This window comes from Nerophis lumbriciformis, linkage group LG03 (genome assembly GCF_033978685.3).
Source record: "Nerophis lumbriciformis linkage group LG03, RoL_Nlum_v2.1, whole genome shotgun sequence".
In the NCBI taxonomy this organism is placed as follows: domain Eukaryota; kingdom Metazoa; phylum Chordata; class Actinopteri; order Syngnathiformes; family Syngnathidae; genus Nerophis; species Nerophis lumbriciformis.
The window spans coordinates 4,941,539-4,952,963 of record NC_084550.2 but is presented as its reverse complement, the minus strand read 5'-3'; the positions used below and the strand labels follow the sequence as shown (position 1 = coordinate 4,952,963).

Genomic DNA, 11,425 nt, shown 5'->3' with positions numbered 1-11,425 from the left:
GATTTGTGCATTGTTTTAAAGTTTAGCATCAATAAAAATACAAGTGATGCAGTACAATGGCTACAACCAGCCATTAAACCAAGAGAAGAAGAAGGAGAGAAAATGTCTAAATTGGTTATGGTTATCATGTATTTGTTTTAGACCCGTTTAACAAGTTACATTAAGGGACTTCATGTGGTTACATTTGCACTTAGTGTGTTAGTGTACTCTCTTGAATACAATATCAGAATGTTCAAAGGGTTGGTGAAGGAGCAACTTATTTCTGCGTTCAAAGAACTCCGGCTTATTAGTGATTCCCAGAGCCCAAAAAAAGTCTGCGGGCTATAGAGCGTTTTCTATTGGGGCTCCAGTACTATGGAATGCCCTCCCGGTAACAATTAGAGATGCTACCTCAGTAGAAGCATTTAAGTCCCATCTTAAAACTCATTTGTATACTCTAGCCTTTAAATAGCCCCCCTGTTAGACCAGTTGATCTGTCGTTTCTTTTCTTTTCTCCTCTGCTCCCCTCTTCCTTGTGGGGGGGGGGGTCACAGGTCCGGTGGCCATGGATGAAGTGCTGGCTGTCCAGAGTCGGGACCCGGGGTGGACCGCTCGCCTGTGCATCGGCTGGGAACATCTCTGCGCTGCTGACCCGTCTCCGCTCGGGATGGTGTCCTGCTGGCCCCACTATGGACTGGACTCTTACTATTATGTTGGATCCACTATGGACTGGACTCTCACAATATTATGTCAGACCCACTCGACATCCATTGCTTTCGGTCTCCCCTAGAGGGGGGGAGGGGGTTACCCACATATGCGGTCCTCTCCAAGGTTTCTCATAGTCATTCACATCGACGTCCCACTGGGGTGAGTTTTTCCTTGCCCTTATGTGGGCTTTGTACCGAGGATGTCGTCGTGGCTTGTGCAGCCCTTTGAGACACTTGTGATTTAGGGCTATATAAATAAACATTGATTGATTGATTGATTGATTTTGGCAACTGAAGAACCATTCGGGCGGTTTTAAAGAATAGTATGGAATAACAAACAGAACAAAAATAAAGAAAAAAATACATCTGTGAATAATAACCTAAACATGCTAATATAATGAAGTGTGAGTGTTGTCTGTCTATCTGTGTTGGCCCTGTGATGAGGTGGCGACTTGTCCAGGGTGTACCCCGCCTTCCGCCCGATTGTAGCTGAGATAGGCTCCAGCGCCCCCGCGCGACCCCGAAGGGAATAAGCGGTAGAAAATGGATGGATGGATGGAATAAAATACCTCTGTCATTAATTTATTTAATGTAAAAGTATGTCTGATAATACTGTAATATTTCAGTATTTAATTATTTAATAATTAGATTTTTTCATAATTACCGTAAATTTTTCACTATTTATTTTTAAAAATGTGGTTATTTCATAATTAAATTTTTCACAATTTATTTATTTTTAAATGATTCATTTAATTATTTCATGAACCTGTGTGGCAGCACTTCATGGATTTGTTTTATCTGTCAAACTCAGCCATCAAAGTCAGTGGGCGGGGCTAACAGGAATCTAGTCCAATGATCTGCTTTGGTTTGAAATGATAACAATAAACCATTGAATAACTCAAAGTACCGTACTTACACATTTGAAAATCATAATTGTTTATTGTTAAATCTGTGTAATTATTCAAACAATTATTTAATTTATCCCATTTGACCCTCCAGACTCGGAGCATTTCCTTGTTCTACTGTTATTGTGCGCAGTCTTCAATATCACCAGTAGATGTCAACAGCGTGACGTCATGAATGTTGGTTCCGTAAAAAAACACAATCGAAGAAGAAAAAAAGCGGAAAGAAATTGCTATACTCGCTTCAAGCGTGTTCAGTTTATAAATCATCAAAATGTTGAAAGAGTTGGTGAAGGAGCGACTAATGGCGGCGGCCGATGAAATATTTGTGCTGTTTGAAAGAGCGATAGCGTCATACGAGGAGGACATTTCTCGAACAAGAGAGGAAAAGGAGCGACGTCGACGACAACTGGAAGCTGTTAGCAAGAGCCAGACTGTGCGACAAACTAAAGGTACATTTACTATCATTTTCATTTTAACTTATCAATTCAAAAATACATTTGTGTGAGTAAAAATGTGATTATAAGCGTTATAGGTGGCGCTGTACCACTGTATCATGTTTTTATCTTGTTGATGTTGACCATCAGCGGTTCAAATGCACATAATCCAACAGTAACACGTTTTTGTAATTTAGGAATATTAAATTATAATTGTGCCCTGCGTAATTATGCAATACATGTCTACGTTTTGAATGTTCTTAACGCATACTTGCCAACCTTGAGACCTCCGATTTCGGGAGGTGGGGGTCGGGGGCGTGGTTGGGGGCGTGGCTAAGAGGGGAGGAGTATATTTACAGCTAGAATTCACTAAGTCAAGTATTTCATATATATATATATATATATATATGTATATATATATATATATATATATATATATATGTATGTGTGGGGAAAAAAATCACAAGACTATTTCATCTCTACAGGCCTGTTTCATGAGGGGGGTTCCCTCAATCATCAGGAGATTTTAATGGGAGCATTCACATACCATGGTTTATATAGGGCACAGAGTGGGTGGGTACAGGCTGACCCACTCTGTGCCCTATATAAACCATGGTATGTGAATGCTCCCATTAAAATCTCCTGATGATTGAGGGAACCCCCCTCATGAAACAGGCCTGTAGAGATGAAATAGTCTTGTGATTTTTTTTCCCACACATACATATATTGCGCTCTACTACGGTATCGAGCACTATTTTTTGGATAACCTTATTAAGATATATATATATATATATATATATATATATATATATATATATATATATATATATATATATATATATATATGTCTTAATAAGGTTATCCAAAAAATAGTGCTTACCTTCGTACCAAAAAGCCCTTGATGAAAGCGGATACAATTTCACCCTCACCTATGAACCCACGCCAGGAAACCAGCCAAAAAAGAACAGAAAACGAAACGACATCATCTGGTACAACCCCCCATACAGCAAAAACGTCTCAACTAACATTGGACACAAATTCCTCAATCTGATTGACAAACACTTTCCCAAAGACAACACCCTAAGAAAAGTATTCAACAAGAACAACATTAAATTGAGCTACAGCTGCATGAACAATATACGACAAATCATCTCAAACCACAACAAAACAATTGCAAATGAGCCGTTGGCCCCCAGACAGAGCGACTCCAAAACCAACAAAGGCTGTAACTGTCGAAAGAAACCTGATTGCCCTCTCAACGGGGGGTGCTTACAAACATCAGTTGTCTACCAATCTAAGGTAATACGCAAGGACATTAACACATCCGACACATATGTAGGATTAACCGAGGGAGAATTCAAAACCAGATGGAACAATCACAAGGCTTCTTTCAGGAACAAAAACCTGCGAAATACCACAGAACTCAGCAAACACATTTGGGACCTCAAAGACAATAATGTTGAATATTCAATAACATGGCAAATTCTTGCATCCAGCACACCTTACAATAGTGGTAATAAAAGATGCAACCTATGCTTGAAAGAGAAACTGTTTATTATTTACCGTCCAGACCTGTCATCCCTCAACAAGCGCAGCGAAATTGTAACAGCATGCCGCCATAGACGGAAACACCTCCTAGGTAACACATGAGCCAATCACCACGCCCCTACGCCAGCCTGTACCCACCCACTCTGTGCCCTATATAAACCATGGTATGCGAATGCTCCCATTAAAATCTCCTGATGATTGAGGGTACCCCCCCTCATGAAACAGGCCTGTAGAGATGAAATAGTCTTGTGATTTTTTTTCCCACACATACATATATTGCGCTCTACTACGGTATCGAGCACTATTTTTTGGATAACCTTATTAAGACATATATATATATATATATATATATATATATATATATATATATATATATATATATATATATATATATATATATATATATATATAAATAAAATAAATACTTGAATTTCAGTGTTCATTTACAAACTACAACTCACAAACACTTTAGAGTTAGGCTCCACCATCAGAATGTGTACTTAAACTTATAAAGATCACATGGATATTATTCAGTGAGTTGATTCACCAAAACTAACCTGTTATACAGGAGGAAAAAGCACACAGGACGTTTCAATTGTTCACAGACTGGTCGCGCTCATCAGAATGACAAGACACTTCCGGTCTGCAGGTGATAGCATTCAATTGGGAAGAAACGCCCTCCTGCCCCCTACTGACCAATGTGAATACTGATAAATGTGTAATGACAGCTCCAAAAACGAATTCAAACCACAAAATAAAATAAATAAATCAACACAAGAATGTGACACATTATGGGTGGGTCACATATGCATGTACAGTAGATGGCAGTATTGTCCTGTTTAAAAGTGTCACAACATTGCTGTTTACGGCAGACGAACTGCTTTACGGTAGACGCTGTTGTTGTGTGTCGTCAACACGTCACTCAGGTCCGCCTGAATTTCGGGAGTTTTTCGGGAGAAAATTTGTCCCGGGAGGTTTTCGGGAGAGGCGCTGAATTTCGGGAGTCTCCCGGAAAATCCGGGAGGGTTTGCAAGTATGCCTTGAGACCTCCGATTTCGGGAGTTGGGGGGTGGGGGCGTGGCTAAGAGGGGAGGAGTATATTTATAGCTAGAATTCACCAAGTCAAGTATTTCATATATATATATATATATATATATATAAGAAATACTTGACTTTCAGTGAATTCTAGCTATATATATATATATATATATATTTTTTTTTATTTTTATTTTTTTTATTATATTATATATATATATATATATATATATATATATAATAAAATAAATAAATATATATATATATTTATTTTATTATATATATGTATATATATATATATATATATATATTTATATATATATATATATATATATATGAGAACTACTTGAATTTCAGTGTTCATTTATTTACACATATACACACACATAACACTCATCTACTCATTGTTGAGTTAACGGTTGAATTGTGCATCCTTGTTCTATTCTCTGTCACTATTTTTCTAACCATGCTGAATGAACACCCTCTCTGATGATGCATTCTGCTTCGTCTCCTTGTTGTGTGCGCAGTTGTGTACTGCACTCTCCAAAAGCCCTAGATGTTATTGTCACATAAGCATGTACAGTTGATGGCAGTATTGTCCTGTTTAAGAGTGTCACAACATTGCTGTTTACGGTAGACGAAAACGTGACTGCTGTTGTTGTGTGTTGTTGCCGCGCTGGGAGGACGTTAATGAAACTGCCTAACAATAAACCCACATAAGAAACCAAGAACTCGCCCTCGATCATTCTACAGTTATAACGTGATTGGGCAGGCATGCTGTTTATATTGTGGGAAAGCGGACGTGAAAACAGGCTGTCGACACGTCACTCAGGTCCGCCTGAATTTCGGGAGATTTTCGGGAGAAAATTTGTCCCGGGAGGTTTTCGGGAGAGGCGCTGAATTTCGGGAGTCTCCCGGAATACCCGGGAGGGTTGGCAAGTATGTCTTAACGTCATGTCCTCGTTCTTGCATTGAAAATGTCATTCAACAAATTTGTCCACCAGAGGTCGCCACTCTGAAGGCCAACTCAGTTTCGAAGTTGGCCTCAAAATACTACCCTATAGGTGACGAGGTTGGTAGAAGGTGGGGTTTGAACCAGGAACCCTCAGGTTGCTGCCACGGCCACGCCTCTGCTCCTCCACATGGAGAGGAGCCAGATGAGGTGGTTCGGGCATCTGGTCAGGATGCCACCCGAACGCCTCCCTAGGGAGGTGTTTAGGGCACGTCCGACCGGCAGGAGGCCACGGGGAAGACCCAGGACACGTTGGGAAGACTATGTCTCCCGGCTGGCCTGGGAACGCCTCGGGATCCCCCGGGAGGAGCTGGACGAAGTGGCTGGGGAGAGGGAAGTCTGGGCTTCTCTGCTTAGGCTGCTGCCCCTGCGACCCGACCTCGCGATAAGCGGAAGAAAATGGATGGTATTAAAACCTTCTCAAACTAGGTTATAGGTTACAGAATCCTAATAAAATAGAATTGCGATTCAAATGTGGATCGATTCTACTGGGTGACAAGACCAGTGCATTAATACTGCGCACCACGGGGGACCGTGACAATGTCGGGGGATATTCCCTGTTGTATTCTTACCATTGACAGAGAAGGAAGGGGCTAGGAATAGGTTTACGCAAAAAATTTTACATGAAGCTCCCTGTCATTAATGAAATGTACCTCTTGACGCAAAATAGGGCCCAACACACTGTCAGGCTTGTCCCTGACAGTTTAACTGTGTTTTAGTTTTTCCTCTGCGTTTGTCTTAGTTTTCTGTCAGCGCTTTTTATTTTGTCTTCTATTCCTGATTGTCTCCCTGAGTGCTGCTTCCCCTCAGCTGTGGCTGATTGGCACCTGGCCACACCTGGTGTCAATCAGCCAGCTGCTATTTAAACCTGCCTTCCCCTCCAGTCAGGGCTGGATTATTGTCATTGTCATAGTCATTACTACCTGCCTTAACACTTGTCGTTGTAGCTCTGTCTACTTTTGTTTCACTCTGCTCATGTCCTAGTTCCTTCGTGTCACAGTAAGTGTTTTTGTTTCTTGTCCAAAGTTAGCCTCTGTGCTATTTTAGTTCATAACCAAGTTTGTTCTCCGCCTTGTGCGCGCCTTTTGTTGTTACCCTTTTGTTTGTTGTTTTGCCTTAGTGTTTAATTAAATCATGTTTTCTCGCACAATGCCTTCCGCCTTCTCTGCATCTTGGGGTTCGGCACCTACAAACTCTGACACACACACTGCGTAATTTGCCTATAAGGGTCTCTTCCAGGTTTTATATCATCATATGACTTTATTTTCTATGGCTCAACAGAAAAACAAATATAACAAGTGTGAACACACCCTGGGGTTGGCATTGAGACGAATAGTTTCCAAGATATTACAATGGAGGGTAGAAAAAAATGTAAGTGGTCATGATTGAAGTCTGTATTTGTGCATTTGTCCCGCAGACGTCCAGCAGCTCATTAGTCATCAAGAAGAACACACTCCTCACCTGTGGGGCACTTTGGAGCAGGGCCCACGGCCCTCTCACATTAAAGAGGAAGAGGATGAACTCTGGATGACTCGGAGGGGTGAGTGTCTTCTAGGGCTGAAGGAGGCTGATCTCATCAAGTTGCCACTGACTGTTGTCTCTGTGAAGACTGAAGACCATAAAGAGGAACTTCAAGCAGACAACCTTTTAGCTCCACTATCAGACTGGAAAGACACAGCATCACACTCTCCTGAGGATGACACCCAAAGACCCTGGAGCAGTGACACAGACTGTGAAGGTGATATGAGGAGTCACACTGACTCAAAAGACAAGAAGACGGATAAAAATCATTGGACTTGTACAGTCTGTGATAAAAGCTTTTCTAATAAGGGTCATTTAAATCGACACATGCTGACACACACCGGCGAAAAACCTTTTCGTTGTTCAGTTTGTAATCAAAGTTTCCGTCAACAGTCTCAGGTCGCTTCGCACATGAGAACACACACGGGAGAGATGCCTTTCCGTTGTTTAGCATGCGGCCAGAGATTCTCTCAGAGGACAAACTTGTTGACACACGTGAGGACGCACACCGGGGAAAGACCTTTCGGTTGTTCAGCTTGCGGCGAGAGATTCTCCGTAAAGGCGAATATGGTCAAACACATGCAAACACACACAGGAGAAAAAACATGTTCATGTTCAATCTGTGGCAAGGCGTTCACTCGGCAGGACACTCTAATGGCACACATGCGGACACACGCGGGGGGAAAAGCTTTCAGTTGCTCCGTCTGCGGTAAGGGATTCTCCCAAAAGGTACGTATGGAATCGCACATGTGGACGCACACGGGAGAAAAAGCTTTTAGGTGCTCGGTTTGCGGTCAACGGTTCTCTCGAAAGTCGAACATGGTCAAACACATGAGCGCGCACGCAGGCGGAACACCATATTCCTGTTCTCTTTGTGCTAAAACATTCACTCTGCGCGACAATTGGACAGCACACATGCGGACACACGATGGAGGGTAAACATTTTACTGTGCACGTCACATGTGAGAAGTCACCTCAAAAATGAGGATCTTCAAGATGTGTGTATACTAAATTCCCCTATTGGTTAAAAGTAGAGATGTCCGATAATATCGGGCTGCTGATATTATCGGCCGATAAATGCTTTAAAATGTTGTATCGGAAATTATCGGTATCGGTTTCAAAAAGTAGAATGTATGACTTTTTAAAACGCCGCTGTGTACACGGACGTAGGGAGAAGTACAGAGCGCCAATAAACCTTAAAGGCACTGCCTTTGCGTGCCGGCCCAGTCACATAATATCTACGGCTTTTCACACACACAAGTGACTGCATTGCATACTTGGTCAACAGCCATACAGGTCACACTGAGGGTGGCCGTATAAACAACTTTAACACTGTTACAAATATGCGCCACAATGTGAACCCACACCAACCAAGAATGACAAACACATTTCGGGAGAACGTCCGCACAGTAACACAACATAAACACAACAGAACAAATACCCAGAACCCCTTTGCAGCACTAACTCTTCCGGGACGCTACAATATACAACCCGCTATCCCCCCACCCCCCAACTCAAGCCCCCCACAAACCCGCCCACCTCAACCTCCTCATGCTCTCTCAGGGAGAGAATGTCCCAAATTCTAAGCTGCCGTTTTGAGGCATGTTAAAAAAAATAATGCACTTTGTGACTTCAATAATAAATATGGCAGTGCCATGTTGGCATTTTTTTTCCCCCATAACTTGAGTTGATTTATTTTGGAAAACCTTTAATGCATCCAGCGGGACATCACAACAAAATTAGGCATAATAATGTGTTAATTCCACAACTGTATATATCGGTATCGGTTGATATCGGAATCGGTAATTAAGAGTTGGACAATATCGGCAAAAAAGCCATTATCGGACATCTCTAGTTATAAGTTATTGTGCAGCTAAGAACATTAGCTACATAAATCCATATTCGGATTGGAAAAATCGGCCTGTAAGAAATTCTTGGTCAACAGCCATACAGGTCACACTGAGGGTGGCCGTATAAACAACTTTAACACTGTTACAAATATGCGCCACACTGTGAACCCACACCAAACAAGAATGACAAACGCATTTCGGGAGAACATCCGCACAGTAACACAACATAAACACAACAGAACAAATACCCAGAAACCCTTGCAGCACTAACTCTTCCGGGACGCTACAATATGCATCCCCCGCTACTCTTCCCCTAAACCCCGCCCCCACAAACCCGCCCACCTCAACCTCTTCATGCTCTCTCAGGGAGAGAATGTCCCAAATTCTAAGCTGCTGTTTTGAGGCATGTTAAAAAAAAATAATGCACTTTGTGACTTCAATAATAAATATGGCAGTGCCATGTTGGCATTTTTTTCCCATAACTTGAATTGATTTATTTTGGAAAACCTTTAATGCATCCAGCGGGGCATCACAACAAAATTAGGCATAATAATGTGTTAATTCCACAACTGTATATATCGGTATCGGTTGATATCGGAATCGGTAATTAAGAGTTGGACAATATCGGAATATCGGCAAAAAAGCCATTATCGGACATCTCTGGTTATAAGTTATTGTGCAGCTAAGAACATTAGCTACATAAATCCATATTCGGATTGGAAAAATCGGCCTGTAAGAAATTCTTGGTCAACAGCCATACAGGTCACACTGAGGGTGGCCGTATAAACAACTTCAACACTGTTACAAATATGCGCCACACTGTGAACCCACACCAAACAAGAATGACAAAAAAAATTCGGGAGAACATCCGCACAGTAACACAACATAAACACAACAGAACAAATACCCAGAACCCCTTTGCAGCACTAACTCTTCCGGGACGCTACAATATGCATCCCCCGCTACTCTTCCCCTAAACCCCGCCCACCACAAACCCGCCCACCTCAACCTCCTCATGCTCTCTCAGGGAGAGAATGTCCATAATTCTATGCTGCTGTTTTGAGGCATGTTAAAAAAAAATAATGCACTTTGTGACTTCAATAATAAATATGGCAGTGCCATGTTGGCATTTTTTTTCCCATAACTTGAGTTGATTTATTTTGGAAAACCTTTAATGCATCCAGCGGGGCATCACAACAAAATTAGGCATAATAATGTGTTAATTCCACAACTGTACAGGTAAAAGCCAGTAAATTAGAATATTTTGAAAAACTTGATTTATTTCAGTAATTGCATTCAAAAGGTGTAACTTGTACATTATATTTATTCATTGCACACAGACTGATGCATTCAAATGTTTATTTCATTTAATTTTGATGATTTGAAGTGGCAACAAATGAAAATCCAAAATTCCGTGTGTCACAAAATTAGAATATAACTTAAGGCTAATACAAAAAAGGGATTTTTAGAAATGTTGGCCAACTGAAAAGTATGAAAATGAAAAATATGAGCATGTACAATACTCAATACTTGGTTGGAGCTCCTTTTGCCTCAATTACTGCGTTAATGCGGCGTGGCATGGAGTCGATGAGTTTCTGGCACTGCTCAGGTGTTATGAGAGCCCAGGTTGCTCTGATAGTGGCCTTCAACTCTTCTGTGTTTTTGGGTCCGGCATTCTGCATCTTCCTTTTCACAATACCCCACAGATTTTCTATGGGGCTAAGGTCAGGGGAGTTGGCGGGCCAATTTAGAACAGAAATACCATGGTCCGTAAACCAGGCACGGGTAGATTTTGCGTTGTGTGCAGGCGCCAAGTCCTGTTGGAACTTGAAATCTCCATCTCCATAGAGCAGGTCAGCAGCAGGAAGCATGAAGTGCTCTAAAACTTGCTGGTAGACGGCTGCATTGACCCTGGATCTCAGGAAACAGAGTGGACCGACACCAGCAGATGACATGGCACCCCAAACCATCACTGATGGTGGAAACTTTACACTAGACTTCAGGCAACGTGGATCCTGTGCCTCTCCTGTCTTCCTCCAGACTCTGGGACCTCGATTTCCAAAGGAAATGCAAAATTTGCTTTCGTCAGAAAACATGACTTTGGACCACTCAGCAGCAGTCCAGCTGGTGTCGGTCCACTCTGTTTCCTGAGATCCAGGGTCAACGCAGCCGTCTACCAGAAAGTTTTAGAGCACTTCATGCTTCCTGCTGCTGACCTGCTCTATGGAGATGGAGATTTCAAGTTCCAACAGGACTTGGCGCCTGCACACAGCGCAAAATCTACCCGTGCCTGGTTTACGGACCATGGTATTTCTGTTCTAAATTGGCCCGCCAACTCCCCTGACCTTAGCCCCATAGAAAATCTGTGGGGTATTGTGAAAAGGAAGATGCAGAATGCCAGACCCAAAAACGCAGAAGAGTTGAAGGCCACTAT

General features: G+C 42.0%; 1 protein-coding gene across 3 annotated transcripts; it reads left to right on the top strand.

The window, feature by feature from the left end:
• The first annotated feature begins 1,802 nt into the window (after positions 1–1,802).
• Positions 1,803–8,185, top strand: LOC133575248 (uncharacterized). 3 transcript variants are annotated; one of them, XM_061927855.2, is made up of 3 exons: positions 1,803–2,040; positions 7,038–7,160; positions 7,229–7,290. In XM_061927855.2, exons 1-3 carry the CDS (start codon positions 1,863–1,865, stop codon positions 7,231–7,233), a joined length of 306 nt encoding a protein of 101 aa, XP_061783839.1. In that variant the 5' UTR covers positions 1,803–1,862; the 3' UTR covers positions 7,234–7,290. The 3 variants fall into 3 exon arrangements, with proteins under 3 accessions (XP_061783839.1, XP_061783830.1, XP_072768655.1); XM_061927846.2 differs by having other exon boundaries at positions 7,038–8,185; XM_072912554.1 differs by lacking the exon at positions 1,803–2,040 and having other exon boundaries at positions 7,036–7,160; positions 7,229–8,185.
• Positions 8,186–11,425: the final 3,240 nt, after the last annotated feature.

Excerpts from the sequence above, each read along its gene's own strand:
- LOC133575248 (XM_061927846.2), top strand. The coding sequence starts at position 1,863 with ATGTTGAAAGAGTTGGTGAAGGAGCGACTAATGGCGGCGGCCGATGAA. Across the intron at positions 2,041-7,037 it reads GACTGTGCGACAAACTAAAG|ACGTCCAGCAGCTCATTAGT; the intron begins GTACATTTACTA and ends TTTGTCCCGCAG.